The sequence below is a fragment of the Podarcis cretensis genome, assembly GCF_951804945.1.
Source record: "Podarcis cretensis genome assembly, chromosome: 16".
Lineage (NCBI taxonomy): Eukaryota > Metazoa > Chordata > Lepidosauria > Squamata > Lacertidae > Podarcis > Podarcis cretensis.
In genome coordinates, this window is record NC_137186.1 from 4,120,135 (window position 1) to 4,139,096 (window position 18,962).

The 18,962-nt window shown below is 48.9% G+C and overlaps 1 protein-coding gene across 1 annotated transcript in view; it reads left to right on the forward strand.

Annotated features, from left to right (window-relative positions):
- Positions 1 to 373: 373 nt before the first annotated feature.
- The window catches only part of LOC307205624 (hepatocyte nuclear factor 6-like), a 30,003-nt gene continuing 11,414 nt past the window's right edge, over positions 374 to 18,962 (forward strand). The window contains exons 1-2 of the mRNA XM_079958255.1: positions 374 to 441; positions 1,906 to 3,024. Coding sequence (XP_079814381.1) covers positions 2,085 to 3,024 — 940 coding nt within the window. The 5' untranslated portion in view covers positions 374 to 441; positions 1,906 to 2,084. The remainder of the gene's footprint in view (positions 442 to 1,905; positions 3,025 to 18,962) is intronic.

Here is an 18,962-nt window from a genome sequence, read left to right on the forward strand (position 1 = left end):
CAGCAATTCCTGCAGCCAGTCAGTTTGACAGATCTGAAGAGAGTGGGACTTTAAAAAAAAAAAGAAAAAAAAGGGGGGGGGACTAAGAGGAGTGTGAAATGCAGATGGGTTTTTAATTTCTGACCAAAAGAGGGAGTTTGAATCTCTTTGCGTTCAGGAAGTGCCTTTTCCACCTCTTTTATTTTTATTTTATTTTTTAAGCACCAGCAAAAGGTGGAGAAGGAGAGGGAGGGGGGAGGCAAGCAGCTGGGGGGGGGGAGGAAATGCCTTTGAAGAAGCAGAATTGGTCAAGATGCTTTTTCTTTCTTTGAAAAACGCTCAGGTTTGAAAATAATTTCTCTTTTTCTTCTTCTCTTTCACTCTTGCTCTGCTTCCCCCCACAACCTTCTTACAGCCCTGTGTGCTTCCAAAATGCTCAGAAGATACAACGCTTGACACTAGGTAAGGCACATAAATTATGACCCCTGTTATTAATTAATTGTTATTATTAATTATAAAAATTAGGAGGGGAGGGCCGTTCGGACTTTTGCAGAGGGATGGAGAAGATGGGTGTGTGATTTCTTTGCTTCGATTCGTAATTTGCCTCTTGATCTCCAAATCTGCCTTGAACTGGACGGGGCAGAGGGGGCAGGTGTCCCTCGCTTTGTGTGCAGGAAGTGGGGAGTGCCAAGACCACTTTACCTGTGGGGCAAGGAGCTTCTGGGGTCCTCTGCATTTGGAAGCCGTGAGCATCTCTGAACAGTCTCTCCCCCACCCACACCAATTTCTGATGAGCATCTACCTGTTTCGAGAGTGCAAAAAGGGGGGAACAAATGAGCTTTGAAGTTTGACCGGTGCATCCTTAATTTGGCATCCTTGATGAATGCATCTTCTTCTTTAAAAATCGGCTGCATTCTCCCATGCCTGTGTGCCCCTCAGCCACTTCCCAGCACATAGCGAAATTGCAGAATTCGTGCCCACAAATTCTGTAGTGGGGGCGGCCACTGGCTTGCATGGCTTTCCAAGAGGACCAGAAAAACTCGTAGGCAGCTATCCATGGCTACCACTCGCCCCAATGGCTGTGTCCTCCCCTGTTGGAGAAAGGAAGCCTCTGAATGCCAGTGTTGGGGGTCGCAGGTGGGGAGAGATGTGTGGCCCTCAGCTCCTTCCAGGTGGGCTCCCCATTGAGGAACCTGGTTGACCAAGGAGAGGATGGGATGAGGGACTAAGTGGGCTTCCTTCGACTTGACCCAGGAAGGCTCCCACAGGGTAGACTGGCCTGGGATGAATCAGAGCAGCAATTCACCTATCTCAGGATGCCTCTTAATGCCCGTTGCTGGTAGTGTTGCTGCTGTCCGTGGGTCTTGCTTGTGGGCTTCTGCCCAGCCCCAGGGAGACCGCGATGCTGGAGCAGATGAACCAGCCACAGGACTCTACCAATATCCCAAAGGAACCCCCAGATCTAAAAGCAGTCTATCCACGTTCCTAGGTCCTATGGGGCATTTGCCCACTGATAGGCTGGGCGAGATGGGCTTTGCTTTGGCCCCGATCCAGCAGGCAGGCTCTTCCAGTGTTCTTATGGAACCTCCAGGTCCAGAGGCAGTCTAGCTACATCATTCATAGGCAACCTCGGTCCACCAGATGTTTTGGGACTACAATTCCCATCATCCCTGACCACTAGGGATCATGGGAGTTGCAGTCTCAAAACATCTGGTGGACCGAGGTTGCCTATGCCTGAGCTAGATTCTTTGGGGCTTTTGGCTACTGAACTAACCAGGAGCTGGACCTTGCAGCTTCATTCAACAGGGCTTTCCTTATGCTCTTATGGAACCTCCAAGTCCAGAGCCAGTCTATCTAGATTCCTCTAGAGCTGAGCTAGGAGCCAGGCTCTTTTGTATGTTTTGATGCTCTTCTGTCCCACTGAAGGTTCTCAAGGACGGTAAGAAACACCACCTTGGTCTTCTCCAACCAACCAACCAACAACAACCACCACCTTCCAGAGCCCGCGGCTCCCATCCTCCCAGAGCCCCGGTGAGCTGGAGATTTCAGACCCGGTTCGCCCAACGGATGGGAAGATGATGGCCTAGGGCCAGGGGTCTTGCACCATGAATGTCCATCTGAGCTTGGAGAACGGCGGGGACATGTCCATCCAGGAGCAAGAGCTGATGCACAGCGACAGCCGGGCCCTGCACTCGGCCCTGCAGAGGCCGTCGCTGGTGGCCTCCGTCCTGGAGGGCAGCGAGTACCACCGGGCGGAGCATGCCCTGGCCACCACCTTGCACCCGGGGCTGGGCTTTGGTGGGGAGTCGCCCTCCGCCGGGGCGGGGAACAGCTACACCACCCTGACGCCCTTGCAGCCCCTGCACGAGAAGTTCCACCATCACCACCATCACCAGTGCCTCCCCATGGGGAACGTCATCGGCAGCTTCACCCTCATGCGGGAGGACCGGGGCCTGGGCACCGGGGGGAACTTCTACAGCCCCTACCCCAAGGACATCGGCATGGGGCAGAGCCTGTCCTCCCTGCCCAGCCCGCAGCTGGGCCCCATGCACAACTATGCAGGCCACTCCTCCGCCCCCCTGGGCAACGAGAAGATGGTATTGGGCAACGGCTTCGAGGCGCACTCGGCCGCCATGTTTGGCAGGATGGAGCAGCACTTCTCCCGGGAGATGTCTCCCTCGCAGAACTCCACCATGGCCTCTCCCAGCGCCATGGGCCAAACCCCCTACGGACACCCCCGGGCGGAGATGAACGCCCGGCCCAACCCGCCCATCGCCACCCAGACCACCGTCCTCTCCAGCCAGCTGGAGGAGATCAACACCAAGGAGGTGGCTCAGAGGATCATCGCGGAGCTCAAGCGCTACAGCATCCCCCAAGCCATCTTCGCCGAGAGGGTCCTCTGCCGGTCGCAGGGCACCCTCTCGGACCTCCTGAGGAACCCCAAGCCCTGGAGCAAGCTCAAGTCCGGGAGGGAGACCTTCAAGAGGATGTGGAGGTGGCTGCAGGAGCCCGAGTTCCAGAGGATGGCAGCTTTAAGGTTAGAAGGTAAGATAATTTTTGACCCCCACCCTCCCCCAGATGCAAGCAAGGGAAGCAAGCAAGGCTGGAGCAATACAAGGAAGCGAGGAGGGGCTGTTGCCGCCCCCCTCAAGGTCCTCGACAGACATGGCAACCCTATCTATCAGGGCTTCACAACCTTTTCAGGGCCACTGCCCCCCATAGCTGTCAACGTTTTCCTCTTTTTAAGGGAAATTCCCTTATTCTGAATAGGATTCCTCACAAGAAAAGGGAAAAGTTGACAGCTATGCTGCCCCCTCGGTTCCACAAACTCATCCCCTGTGTCTGCTACCCCAATAAAAGCGTTATTCAGAACAGCAGTTTGCATGACCCACAAAGGAAGATGGTAGCCCAATAAAATTCATTGACTCACCGAATTGTAGGGGAGCATAGGAGCCCATTCCTAGGGGGCCAAAATCCCTTCCGGCTGCCCCCCAATAAAGGCCAGCCCCCTCCCCAAGCTGACGCACATTGCCATTCAAATGGTGTCTCATTCATAAACTTGTGGTTGGTTATGTGGGTTGGGGCTTACCTAGGCCCCCCCATTTTTTAATTCAAGTTGGCACCCCTGAGGGACCCCGAGGGTCATCTAGTCCAACCCCCTGCCATGCAGGAATCTCAGCGAAAGCATCCCTGACGGACAGCCATCCAGCTGAAAAACCTCCAAGGAAGGAACGTCCAGCATCTCCCAAGGGAGTTCAAAAGAGGAACAATTAATTGCACATTTATTCGAAACCCAACCAAAACTATTTGGTTTAATTAAGTGAGCAGAAGGAATGAACTGGATCCAGCACTATCGGCTTTCCAAAGTCTGTTGGGCGTTGGCATCTCCTGGAACCGCTGCTGCCCCCTTGCGCCTTAGCTCCCCACTAGGGAATCCCACCCCCCATGCCTCCGGTGGCACCACCCACTGGGGAACCGCTGCTAAGAGAGCCAGACCACCCATTAGGCAGGGTGAAGCAGCGTCCATTTCCGCTGGCAGCAGAAACCACCCCCTCGCTGAGTTTCACCCCATCGGTGGAGAAGACATGGCTGTAGCCTTGCTCAGTGCTCTTCCCTGGCTGAATTTGGCGACGGGGTTGCGTTCCAGCGTGCGGTGGAAGCCGTGGGGTGCGGTGGGGGCAGTCGGGGGGCAGGCAGGAGACGGCACATTCCCATCTTGCTTCAGATGGCGAAATGGGATGGGCTGCCCCCAACTGCTCTAGGCAGGCCCTTGCTTGGGAGCTGAGCATCGCTGGACTCTCTAGGCCTGGCTGCTGAGACAACAGACCTGCCAAGGGTCTCCTCAAAGGAGGAGCACCTTGGGCTTGGGGACGAAAGGACGGACTTCTTCCTCACACAGCACACAGTTAAACTGTGGAACTCACCGCCACAGGAGGCAGCTATGGCCACCCACCTTTGAATGAGGATTAGACAAATTCAGGAAGGAGGGTTGGGCTGTCTGTGGCTACCAGCCACAGCAGCTGTGTGTTCCCTCCAGCGATGGAGGCAGATTTTGGGGAGTGTGACTGGTCTGCCCTCACCGGGTGCTGATCCAAGAGGGCACCGCGACAATGACTTTGAATGGAAGTTGAGAGGCAGGATCGCGCACCGAATTTTGGTGTTGCACAGGGCACCGCTGGCATTTGAAAGCCCCTCTGGAGAAGACCCGTTGCTGCGAATTGCAAGCACACAGGTTGTGCTTTTGGGCTTCCAGCTGGAACATCAGGGTGCTGGACTAGATGGGACCCCTTGGACCTCATCCAGCAGCATAGGCTCTCCTGATTTTTTTATTCTTTTTCAGAGATCTTTATTGAAACTTAACGTATATACATAATAACCAAAATTCCCAATGATTCCCTCATATAAAATATATCTAAATTACAACAGCTGCATAATTACACACTTAATTATAAAACCCACCACCAACCGTCTACTTCCCTCCACAGCAATTTGACTTCTTTATATTTCTTTCTACCTTTCCCCCTTGCATTCTACAATAAATTATTTTTGTTAGATTCTGATTTTTCCTTCTTTCTTTGTTTGTTTTGTTATTGCTTACATTTTTTATTCTAAGCCTATTACCATATCATTTTTAGAACAATATTTTGACATATAATCTTCGAAATACTTCCACTCCATTCTTAACTTTATAAGATTGATATCTTATAATTGAAGTTGATTTTGCCAATTCTATATACTCACTTAATTTACAAATCCACTCTTCCTTTGTTGGCATGTCCTAAGATAGGGAAATGGAAATCACAGCCAGGCTCTCCTGATGTCCTTATGGAACCTCCAGCTCCAGAGACAGTCTAGCTAGATTTGTAGGTTATCAGGGGCGTTGGCCATTGAGGGAAGAGGATGCTGGACTAAAGGGGCCCTCACTGGCCAGATCCAGCAGGTCTCTCCTGATGTCCTTACACTGAGAGACAGGACTGGACTTGGAAGGAGGGCAGCATCCCAGCCTAGGTTACTGGGGGCATTCCGAAATCCTGCACCCAGCCTTCCAGGCCACAGGCTGGGATGGGTTGCCAGGGTGAAAAGATGGAGTCAAAGTATTTTGGCGCCAGCCTGAATGTTCAAGCCACCAGGTTCATCAGGCCCCTGGGATATCCCCAAGCTCCAGACCAGGTGTGGGGGAACATCTGGCCTTCCAGATGGTGTTGAACTACAACTCCCATCTGTCCCAGCAAGCATGGCCAATGGCCAAGGAGGACATTGGGACTCTGAGCCCCACTGAGCGCCATTCCCCAGCCGCAGGCAAGGATCCGCACACGGCCATGGGCAAACCCAAGGGAAGTCCACGACGGTGGCGAGGAGATCAAACCCAGAACTCCCTCCTCAGCTGGTTCTTTTGAGGCTGACCACAACGCTGGGCTTCGTTGGGGCGTGCAAAATGCCTCCGTGTGGGTGTTTGGGTGCTGGGCTGCAGCTCAGTGCCATTCCTCCCCCCCCCCCCCCAGGCCTTGCAAACTGTCATTCACTCGCATGATCACAGAGAGGCGGGTGCAGATGGCTGAGTGTGGAAGTAAACCCTCACAGTTATCATATATATATATTTAAAAAACAAAGAGAGGGGCGTGAGGGAGGAAAGAGCCAAAAGGTCACCATTATGGCGACTTCTTGAAAACTGTTAAGTCCTGAATATCGGAGCGCTGAATGAATAATCACCCTCTCGGATCCATTATTGTCGGGTAATATGAATCTCGGCTATTGATTAGGCTTTTTGCAATAGAGTCGGATTCAATATCTGTAAGAGTGGTTTGCTGGGGTTGGGGGGTTGGGGTAAGATTGCCCAATAAATAGGGAAATCTGTCCACAGATTCTTTGTGGTTATATTTCTGCTTTCCTTGTATTGTTCCGAGCCTCCCTCCAATATTTTCCCATGGCCTCTACTGGATGCTACTGCAAGCATCGAATTGCCCCCTCCAAAAAATTTCCTTGCCACTAAACACACGCTGCTCTGTTCTTCTTCCGTGCCTCTAGCTCTCGTGATTCAAAGGCAAACTGAGATGGATAACCTATTTAGAATAATAGCCACCCCCCAGCGTAGCTAAAATATGGGTGTTGTTGGGTTTAGTAGGATGTTATACACACACACACACACACACACACACACAATGTAACAAAGAAAGAAAATTGGAGAAATGTGTTAAAAAGAGATTTTGTTTTACAATTCAGTTGCAGAACTTGGGTAGCGATCCTAACCTTACTTACCTGGGAATAAGCCCCTTTGAATTTAGTAGGACTCACTTCTAAGATGACAAGGTTAAGGTTTAGCCATATGGCTGTGATCCTGCTCACACATCTTGGCTGGGAATAAGGCCTGTGTAGCATAAGCGGCAGTAGTGTGGAGGAGCTTACCTTTGAGTAGACTTGCCCAGGATTGAAAGTAAAGCATTAAAAACTACCCAGGATGTGTGGGGTGGTGTAATTTCTTCTGAGTAAACAGAAGCACAAGGTGTTAAATATGATATAATTGTAGGGGTGGAAGGGGGTTCCCCTACGGTCATCTAGCTGAACCCCTTGCAATGCTGATTGTGTTGATTGTGGAATCCCCCGCAAGCTGCACTTTCCCAATTTAAAATTTGAAAGTTAATGTTGACATTACAAGCAAGCATATGCATTTGATACACAAGCATATGCATTTGCACACCCATTACTTTTGCACTGCAGAATTCAGAAAAGTGTGAATTTTGAAGGACGGCTGTGTTTCAATTCGCACCTGGGTTTGGAAAATATGAATTAGGTAGGACTGCCTACAGTGCAGACGGAATCAGATATCTCTCCCCTGTCCCTGTTCTTTATAGAGGAAAGCTAAAGTGTGGGGGGCTTTTTAGTTGAGACAAAAAACCGGTGATGAAGCGCAGGCAGGATAGAAATTTTAAAACTGTATGTAGTGTAGAAAAGGCAGAAGGCAGAGCAGAGAATTCTAGAGCTCTGGGTCAACCCATGAAACTGACGGTTGGTAAGTTTCGGGACAGACAAAAAGATAGCATCCTTCTTCATGCAACTGAGCTTGAGGGATTTGGCGCCAGAAAACAGGATGATGGGCAGAAGTTTCGCTGGCTTTGTTGTTGTTGTTTAGTCGTTTAGTCGTGTCCGACTCTTCATGACCCCCTGGACCAGAGCACGCCAGGCACTCCTGTCTTCCACTGCCTCCCGCAGTTTGGTCAAACTCATGGTGGTAGCTTCGAGAACACTACCCAACCATCTCGTCCTCTGTCGTCCCCTTCTCCTTGTGCCCTCCATCTTTCCCAACATCAGGGTCTTTTCCAGGGAGTCTTCTCTTCTCATGAGGTGGCCAAAGTCTTGGAGCCTCAGCTTCAGGATCTGTCCTTCCAGGGAGCACTCAGGGCTGATTTCCTTCAGAATGGAGAGGTTTGATCTTCTTGCAGTCCTTGGGACTCTTAAGAGTCTCCTCCAGCACCAGAATTCAAAAGCATCCATTCTTCGGTGATCAGCCTTCTTGATTGTCCAGCTCTCACTTCCATACGCTGGCTTTAATTGGGATTAAAAAATAATCATGACTGCAGGTCTGTCCACAACTCAGTTGAACGGCCATGTGCAGGCGCAGTCTACCCTCAAAATAACCTCTATCCTCCCCCCCCCCATGGAGGAGGGGCTGGGCTGTTGCCTTCATGGCCCCCTTGTAAGCTTACTGCAAGCATCTGACTGGCCTGTGCTGGGAAGGAAGATGATGGACTTGATGGGGCTTCTGTTTCATTCAGGAGGGTTCTTGCTAGGTTCTTGAGACAGGCTTGGGTCCTCCTTTGTGGTTCAAAAAGCAAGGCAAAAACATTTTTACAAGTACAGGCTACTCCCCATTTATGTGGGGGTTACATTCCCAGGCACCGCACATGTGAGTGAAATTGTGTATATTGGGAGCACCATTGAAAAAACTGCAGAAGCTCTCTGGAAACTCTTGAGAAACCCTTTTAAAAACCCAGCAGACTCCCTCCAAACCTTCTTTCTCCAACTCTCCATAGGCCTCAAAGGTGCTCCTGGGATTGCACTTGCAAAGGCTCATGGGATTGCTAGGCACTGTTTTCACACCATTTTTGCATTCGGGGGGGGGGGGGCATGGGCGTTTCTGCCTCTTTAAGTGCCACTTCCAGGTTTGCAGCGATGCGCATGAACCCAGTTGCACGTGACTCAAATGCGCACGAATTGGGAGTTTCCTGTACCTGTAGAAATGTAGCAGGCAAGGGTGCCCCTTGGGACTGGTAGGGCAGAAAGCAGGGAGCCAGGCAGTAGGGGGCGCCAGAGCCAATGGCCAGGTGGAATCAGCTCACCCTAGTTCTTGCCACCCTCCTCTTAGCTGCTGAGTTCTCCAAGGGGCAACACAGAGACAAAACTGAGCAGGAAGATAGCCAGGTGGGGGCTGACTGAGGTTGGTGGGGCAGCGCCCCACTTGCTCAAATGGACCCCCCCTCTAATGGTAGCAGGGGTTAATGAATGCCAAAGAGGCATTTGCTGACCTGTAACAACGCAGACCACCTTGGATGGGCACTTGAACCTGATATTTCACAGTTGCCTTCTGGCTTGGTTCCTTATAGCACTGCCTGCCAACTCCTGCCTCCCGCCACACCCCTCGCTGTTTTATCCTCACACGATGACCCTGTGAGGTAGGCTAGGCCAAGAGATAGTGGCTGCCCCCAAGGTCATATGTAGCAAAAGGCGAGTGGGGATTTGAACTCGGGTCCCCAAAGTCCTGGCGCAACATGCAGGCACTCCCGTGTTACCACCGAAAGACACACAGCAGAGCTGTTGCCCCTTTCACATTCCTTGTAATAGAATCCTGTGGTGGGAAGGGGCCCCCAAAGCTCATCTAGTCCAGCCCCCCGCAATGCCAAAACACAGCTAAAGAATCCCTGGCGGATGGCCAACAGACCTCTGCTCAAAAACCTCCAGCGAAGGAGAGTCCACCATCTTCCAAGAGAGTCGGTTCCACAGCCAAACAGCTCTTACCATCAGAGAGTTTAGTCAAAATCTCATTTCTTGTAATTTAAATACAGTGGACACTCGGGTTGCGAACGTGATCCGTGCGGGATGCATGTTCTCAACCCGCGTCTGCACGTCTGCACACTCACGGGTTGCGATTCGGCGCTTCGGCGCATGCGCAAAGCGCAATTCAGCACTTCTGCGCATGCACGACCACTGAAACCCAAAAATAACCCGTTCCAGTACTTCCGGGTTTCAGCGGTCTGCAACCCGAAAAAACGCAACCTGAAGGTGTTGTAACTGAGGTATGACTGTACACCATTTCAGGTCCTCACCTCTTGAGCAGGAGAAAGCAAGCTTTTTCCATCGTCCATGCGACAGCTCTTTAGATACCTGGAGATGGCTATCAAATCACCTCTCAGTCTCCCCTTTTCCAGGCTAAACAAACCCAGCTCCTTCAACCGTTCCTCACCAGGCTTGGTTTCCAGGCCTGTAATCCCCTTGGTCTCTCTCTCTGCACACATTCCAGGCCGTCCTTTTTTAAAAAATTGTGGTGCTCAGAACGGGACACAGTATTCCAGGTGGGGTTTGACCTTGGGTATTCAGTGCTCTTTTCCTGCAAATCCAGAGCCAGAGCTGGGTCTGCCCAGCACGCCAGATGAGCTCATGTCCGAGGAGAGGGAGGAGAGACATTCCCACCCCCCTGTGGAAAGGATAGACCAAAGGAATCAATGTCTCTATACTTAGATATGCTGAGACACTGTTATTCTAATAATATTTCCCGCGTGGCGGCATGCCCTGTCAAAAGATGACCATAAACCCAGGCTTCACTCTGCTGACCATCACAAATGATATATAATGGCCAAGCACTGCCTTGATGGGAAATTAAAAAGGCGTCCTTTCCTTTCCTTTCCTTTCCTTTCCTTTCCAAGATCACTTAGCTCGCCTTTAACCGATCCTGAATGTTGGCAGATTGAGGACAGATAAGAGGAAAGGCCTCTTCGCACATCACATAGTTGATCTGTGGATCTCTCCCCCACAAGAGGCAGCAATGGTCCCCAATTTGGATGGCTTTAAAAGACGACTAGACAAATTCACGGAGGAGAGTAGGGCTAGTGGCGGCTGTTGTTGTTGTTGTTGTTTAGTCGTTTAGTCATGTCCGCCTCTTCGTGACCTCATGGACCAGAGCATGCCAGGCACTCCTGTCTTCCACTGCCTCCCACATCTTAGTCAAACTCATCCTGGTAGCTTCGAGAACACTGTCCCACCATCTCGTCCTCTGTCGTCCCCTTCTCCTTGTGCCCTCCATCTTTCCCAACATCAGGGTCTTTTCCAGGGAGTCTTCTCTTCTCATGAGGTGGCCAAAGTCTTGGAGCCTCAGCTTCAGGATCTGTCCTTCCAGTGAGCACTCAGGGCTGATTTCCTTCAGAATGGATCGGTTGGATCTTCTTGCAGTCCATGGGACTCTCAAGAGTCTCCTCCAACACCAGAATTCAAAAGCATCCATTCTTTGGCGATCAGCCTTCTTTACGGTCCAGCTCTTGCTTCCATACATCATGACTGGGAAAACCAGAGCTTGAACTATACGGACTACTAGAGCGGCTACTGGTCACAATGGCTGTGCTCTGTTCCCATGGTCAGAGGCAGCGGTGCTTCTGAACTGTTGGAAATTGGGGGAGGGTAGAATGTCTCGCTTACCCGCAAAATTCAGAGAAGTGCAAATGTCAAAGGGTAGTTGTGTTGGCGAATTGTTTCATAAGGTGTGAGTTTGGTAGGTTTTCAGCCAGCATGGTGTAGTGGTTAAGAGTGGTGAACTCGTAATCTGGTGAACCGGGTTCGCTTCCCCGCTCCTCCACATGCAGCTGCTGGGTGACCTTGGCTAGTCACACTTTTCTGAAGTCTTTCAGCCTCACTCACCTCACAGAGTGTTTGTTGTGGGGGAGGAAGGGAAAGGAGAACGTTAGCCGCTTTGAGACTCCTTTGGGTAGTTATAAAGCGGGTTATCAAATCCAAACTCTTCTTCTTCTTCTTCTTCTTCACCCCCCTGCCAAGACAGGAAACTCTCCATGAAGGAGAGACCCACACTGTCCATGTCAAACAGCTCGTAGCTTCAATAAGTTCTTCTCATGTTTGTTTAAGTCATTCTTCCAGGTCCAGCCCTCTGGGTCCCATATTCTACCCTTCTTAATGCCGAGCTGAAATCGTTCTCTGCTGGGTCTCACCTTCTGAAACAGCAGTGGGCGGTTTTGTTCCATCCTCTCCTTACTTATTTATAAGACTATTTATAAACCACCAACTCTTTTAAAAAGGCAAGCATGGCAGTGTACAATAAAACCATTACAGAAACATCGTAAAATGAAGAAAATCATAAATACAAAGAAAATCACTGAATGATAAAAAATAAAAATCTCTAGAAACCCCATTAGGATGAGAGATGTTGATGGGGTCTGTGCTGAGTGTGAGATTAGAATCTGAATCTTCCCAATTCTAGTCTGATACTCTGACCACTGCACTGCACTGCCGTAAAAATAAGCTAGAGATTTGGGGCAGTTCTTGTGTGAAATTTCAGGAGCCAGAGCAAAGAGAGTCTGCGGCAAGTGCCAGTCTGAGAGCTTTACAAAAATTGTTCTTATTAGAGAGGTTTTTAGATAGTCTTTAGTGGCTTCCTGTTTATTATGACATAAGCTTTTCTGAGGTGCATGAAGTATTTGTATAGTACACACACACATACACACACACACACAAATACATACCATAAAATAAAATAAAATCAGTTTAATCTGTGGAAAGCTTACATATTCACAGTGACCGGATATTCCAGCAGACACTGGTGATAGAACAGAATTTTCCTGCTTCTATATCTGTGGTTGTTGATTTTTAAACGAATATCCTGCGTTATCTTGCCAAAACCACAACCCTGGGCAGCTAAAAATGCAAAAGAAATAAATAATATTTTAAAGCAAAAATTCAAAACAACTAAATGCATCAGGGGAAAAACAAACACGATGAAACTCAACAAGAATTCCAAACAATAACTAGTAGAACTCCAAAAGATTTGCCCAACAGCACCAAGAAGACCACCAGCTACTCTCAAATAAACCCCAGTTTTAAGTCAGAGAAGATTGGCTTTGATGGTGTTAGAATTAAACTCGCTGACAGGTTATAGTTTTGCCAACACTGTCTTTCGCTGTCATTTCTGCACTGCAGAAGGCTGGATTAGATGATCCTTGGCAGCGGCAGACCTTGGGTCTCAAACTGAACTGCAAAATTCAGCCCCCGCCTCTCACACTCCATTCTATATCACAGTTGTGGCACCCCCTGCAGTGCCCCTGAGGCTCTGCGCCCAGTGCGGCCGAACAGGTTGTGCTCCCCTAAGTCCGCTTCTGTCCTTGGGGTCCCCTCTACGATTCTACGATTCTATAAATCAAAAACATTTTCAGTGGGTGACAAAATGGTCGGCACCGCAGGTGCCTGTCTGATTTAAGTGGAAAGGGTATATTCTCAATTACTGGTGCCATTTTGTTAAAAGCTCACATAGTCCATGCAACAGCCTTTCAAATATTTGGCTATCATGTAACTTTGCTCGGCTAGACATATTGAATTCCCTCCAATACGGATGCTGAAAATAATCAGACAAGGTTCCTATATTATCCTGTTAGAGATAGCAATGTTATTCCCGGGCACAGACTGCGGTTTCTGGTTCAACCAAGGTGTGAACAGTGTTTGGCTCACACCACATGCCCTTAACCACCAGCCTCTTGTAAACTCCAACTGCTCGTTTGAAAGCGTGTTAGAAAATTGAACGGCTGATGTTTATCCATAGCTTAATCCTGAATTGCGAAGGCTGGATAGTTCTTCAAAAAAGCCAGGTTTCTAATGGCCACGTGGTGCCATAGTCCTGGAGACTGCCATATGTTATTTAGACAGGAGATGGCTTTTCAGAGCATGTGCAGAGTGCAGGTCCTTACCACTGGTGCCCAATCACGGCACAGACTCCAACTTTGCATAGATTGGGGGGGGGGGGAGAGAGAGATGGGAAATAAGAAAAAATAACCCTCCTCACTGTGGATCACTGCTTAAAGTCTCTCTCTCGTCTTCCCAGCACAGATTAGGAATTAACTTTGCACAGGTGATATACAATGCCTAATGTGGGCAGATTTCAAAGCTGGAAGAGTGTTTGTGCTTTTGATATTGTTATTGTTGTTGTTGTTTAGTCGTTTAGTCATGTCCGCCTCTTTGTGACCCCCTGGACCAGAGCATGCCAGGCCCTCCTGTCTTCCATTGCCTCCTGCAGTTTGGTCAAACTCATTCTGGTAGCTTCGAGAACACTGTCCCACCATCTCGTCCTCTGTCGTCCCCTTCTGCTTGTGCCCTCCATCTTTCCCAACATCAGGGTCTTTTCCAGGGAGTCTTCTCTTCTCATGTGGGGGCCAAAGTCTTGGAGCCTCAGCTTCAGGATCTGCCCTTCCAGTGAGCACTCAGGGCTGGTTTCCTTCAGAATGGAGAGGTTTGATCTTCTTGCAGTCCATGGGACTCTCAAGAGTCTCATCCAGCACCAGAATTCAAAAGCATCCATTCTTCGGCGATCAGCCTTCTTTATGGTCCAGCTCTCACTTCCATACATCACTACTGGGGAAACCATAGCTTTAACAATACGGATCTTTGTCGGCAAGGTGATGTCTCTGCTTTTGATATTACACACACACAGAGGCCGAAAAATCTGTTAAAACTGACAGCACAAAAACATACCTTTCCTGCGCTGGGTGTGCAGTGACAAGGCCTCACAATTTCTGTGTGTCACCCTAGTGCTCATTCGCATCCATCCCCCTAACCAAGAAAACCAGCTTCAAAGGACCCAGAGGTGAGGCTGAAACCTGATTGACAAGTCTCGTTCATTAAAAAAAATCCTCAGACTCTTAAGAGGCAAAATGGGACAGCAAATGTCCGTGGTAAATCAGAACACACGGTCGAGCTTTATTCCTCACCAACACCCAATTTATCCAGCATATTTTTGGCATTTCTGTTCTTGGGGTGCTTAATTTATCTTTGTGACAACCCTGCAAGGTTAAAGCTGAGGCAGAGCGCCTACTAGAAAGGACCCCTGGACTATGGAACTCACTGCCACAGGGGGGCCACTGATGTAAATGGCTTTAAAAAAAGGATTAGACAAATTCATAAAGTCAGAGGCAGCAATGCTCCTGAAGACCAGTTTCTGGAAGCCACAAGAGAGTAGACAGCTGCTCTTGGGCTCCGATCCTGCTTGTACCTGGTCGGCCGCTGTGAGAACAGGATGGCCCACTGGTCTGATCCAGCAAGCGGGGCTCTTCTTCTGCTTATATGAGAGTGACTGGCTCAAGGTCACCCAAGGCCAAATGAAAATTTGAACTCTGGTCTCCCCAGACCCAAGCTGACCCTCTAACCGCTGCAACCGTGCTTCCAGCCAGCCTGTCTCTTTCCAAACACTGGGTGCATTTAGACTTTTGAAAGACAACCAACACAGCAGCTTTTCATTCCTACTCGATGCTGGCGCATCTCCTTTCAGCAACCAGATTTTTAAACACCAGGCCGCCGTTTCCCGCCCCCTCTCTCGACGGCATCCTTCAGTGACCCTCCCTGGCACCCTGGGTGTCTCCACCATGCTCTGTTCCCCCTGCGCAAGTGCCATTTCCCTGGCAGAGCAAGGGGCCTCGTCACCTGCGCCGGCAGAGAGCGACCGCTGGCTTGTTAAGAGCTAATGAAGCTGTCACGGGGTGATGGATCCATCAGAAGGACGGTCACGCACTGGGATGTCCAAGGGGGCCCAGGCGAGCCAGCGGACGCGTTGTGTCTCTTCCCCGAAGCAGCAGGAAGTTCCAAGGCAGCGTTTGGAAGTGGGCTTTCCTGGGAGGGAGGGAGGGAGGGAGGGAGGGAGGGAGGGAGGGAGGGATAAACAGCAGTGAAGCTGCGTGAGGAACGAGCCCGTCCCGGTGCCTCCCGTTGATTTGGGGAAGAGATCATTTGCCCCTCCTTTAAAAACCAGCACTGCCTCTATGCTACGCAAGGTGCGACTTACAAGCGAGTCCCACCACTAGGTCTTACTGTCAGTCAGGGATGGTGGGGAGGGAGAAATTGGCTTGCACTTCCCGAAAACAGCGCACAAACCAAAACACATCAATGCTTTGAAATTTGCACTTCTCTGAATTTTGCAAGGCAGTCCTCCTGCCCCAAAATAGAGTCGTGTGTGTGCCGTAAGATGCCATATATTCGGGGAACATAGAGAATTATTTGCTTGTGAAAAGGGAGGGGAAATTGGGAGAAATTTGCACTAAAGCACTCGACAAATTTTTAGCAGGGTTTTTTTTTCATTTGTTTATTGCAAACTGATGTGGAAATGCAGGAAACTGAAATGAGTTAGGAAAAATTAAAAATTACCGATTTGTCCGTTCCCACCTCAGGCCAGGGCTGTTTTCTAGGACTGGCTGGATGATAATGCCAGTGGTATAAAGAGGTAAAAGAACACTCTTTTTAATTTTACAAATGGGAGTTTGTAATGGAAGGACAAGAGTCAAAGAAAACAATGAGAACATTTGTGTAGAAAAGTGATTTTAAGCATGCACACACACATACTGCAAGCAAAACACACAATTTTAACTATTTTTATTTTACGAATGGTCAACGAATTTACTTAAATTTTAGTCCATTGTCCTTTTAACCCCGAGACTGACTCAGTTTTAAAAGAAAGTTTAAAACCTGTGCATTTCCCCCAAACCTCAGGATTGGTGACTGACTTATTTTTATTTTATTTTTAATCACAGCTCTCCCCATGGCTCTCTAAAAACAAAACACACACAGCTTAACACTTCCTTTGTTAAAAGCAGAGAGTTTGAGTGAAGGAGGCATCTTAAAAGTACAATTTGCTTTTTTTTTAATAAAAAAAGAAGCAGCCACCCATTGCTTTTTTAGAAGAGAAAGGCTCCCTTTAACGATTTTTAAGACATCCCCCTTTGTAGCGACACCACCGGCCTCAAAATCATTGCCCCCAAATTAAAAGCAGGTGTGCTCTTAACACTTGGCCTGCCTTTTCACAAAAATCAGCCAAGAACGGTTCTGGGCAGGCTTCCTTAGAATTAAACTCCAATAAACCTAGTTGGGGCTTACTCCTGAGTAAACAGGCAGAAGCACAGCTCTCTTTAAGCTTTAATCAATCCCTTTAACCGCGCCAAGTTCTCAGGATTTCGTCGATAGATTATTAGAGGGGGCAGCGGGGATGTATTTTAAATGGAGCGGCAGTCAGTGTTGGATCGGGCCCCATCCTAATGAGCAATGGGGGGGTAGGACCGTTTGGATTCTGCACATCCGGTTCGGTTGGGCCAGGCCTGCTGTGACATGATGGAGCGCTTGAACATATTAGCGCAAGCAAGCGTGAATGTCAAGATTCGGGGACGTTTTCCTGATGGGTCGGCCATGTTGTTGAGAGCCCAACTGCACGGCGATTGGCTATTAATATCATGGTGGCCACAGAAGCATTTCCCATTGTCCAGGGTGTTTGTGTGTGTGTGTGCAAAAAGCTCAGTTAAAAAGTCTGGGCAATCTCCTGTTCCCCCTCCACGCAGAATCGAGCAGCTGTTTGGGGTGGGGCGGTAGGGGAAGGCAAACCGTTCTATTCTGACCCCCCTGCCCTCGACCTACTGAGGGACTTCATATAAGGGGAAGTCATTGATTTTATTTTCTGCGGCAGACACAGTCACAAGCTAGCAAGCGGTGTGCTCCCCCAGAATCCCCTCTGTTCCGTTCCCCAGGGTGTTTTGTTCTGCAAAGCAAAACATTGATTTTTTTCCCCTGTTTTGAATGGCCCAAAATTGCCCCTTCTTGGTTTTAACCCTGTGCCCAAAATGTGCATGTTTTTGTTTGGGGGGAGGGGGGAGGAGAGAGAGAGAGAGATTAAATTTCTGGATTTTCCCACCTCCAGTTTGACCCAATTGTTGTTGGGATGCACAAACAGATCAGTGCCTCTCCTGAAGTTGTTGGGCTCTAATTTCCACCCAGGGCAAATGAGACTTGGAGTTAATGGATGCAGGAGAAATTTGGTTCAGATTTTAAAGCAAATCTCCCTAAATCACACTGACGTGTGTATTGAAACATAGCGATCCTTTGATGGTCACACTTCTCTGAATTTTGTGATGTGGTTCTGCAACCAAATAATGTGTAGGAGAACGCATACGTTGTGGAGGAAAGAGTGTTTAAAAATGCATATATATTTGTGAAAAGAGCATGCATCCGTATTTGGCAAAAATGGCATACAAAAACAGGCTCGTTAGGAGAAATGAGCGACTGCTGAATTTTCGTAAGGACCTTTTTAAAGAAATCTGCAAAAAGTTGCAGAAATGGAGAACTGAATAGAAAGTGAAATTAACAGACTCGGGATTCGCTGCTTGTAGTCCAACAAAAGGGGAGGGGGCACAGAGTTTTCCATCTCTGTTGTAAATCTCTCTCAAGAATATTTTATAACCCCTCCCCCCCAAAGAAAGTGCATGGTTCTGACATTTAGAGGACTGGACACACCGTTCCATCTGCTTGGAGAAAGTTTAAGTAAGTGATACAAACCACATTCAATAGGGAAATCATAAAAATAAAAAATAGGAAGAATAATCTGAGCTGGATGGGCAGGTGGCTGATCACTTGGCAGCCGCAAAGGGGATTGTTGGCTATTTTTAAATTTCTAACAAAATCAGCATGATGGGCATGGGGAGAGAGATTCAACTCTGTTCTCATTTAAAGCCAATTCTGTGAAAGCTGTACTTTTGCAAACAATGCGCAAACCAGAACATAGCCATCTGTCAAAATTTAAGGTAAAGGACCCCTGACTATTAGGTTCAGTCATGGCCGACTCTGAGGTTGCGGCGCTCAGCTCGTTTTACTGGCCGAGGGAGCCAGCATACAGCTTCCGGGTCATGTGGCCAGCATGACTAAGCCACTTCTGGCGAACCAGAGCAGTGCACGGAAACGCCATTTACCTTCCCGCCAGAGCAGTACCTATTTATCTACTTGCACTTTGACGTGCTTTCGAACTGCTAGGTTGGCAGGAGCTGGGACCAAGCAATGGGAGCTCACCCCGTCGTGGGGATTCAAACCGCCAACCTTCTGATCAGCAAGTCCTAGGCTCTGCGGTTTAACCCACAGCGCCACCTGCATCCAGAACATAGCCATCTGTCAAAATTCACAAGTATCCAAATTCTCCAGCAGTGCTCTCCAAACAAAAATGCATCTATTAGGGCAAAGTAGGCATACAAATGAGGGTGAAAAGAACATGGATATATTCATTATATTGGGGGAAGATGGAAAAATGTGTGCATTAGTCAAAACTTCACACGAAGACGTGTTCGTTAGAAGGAATTCGCACACAAATGCTGGTGAATTCTCAGGAGGATGAAAAATAAAGAAATCCGCAAATTGCTGCAAAATGTGGAGAAACTGAATTTAATATTGGGGGGAAATGAGAAAGTGGGAGAACCGAAACGGAC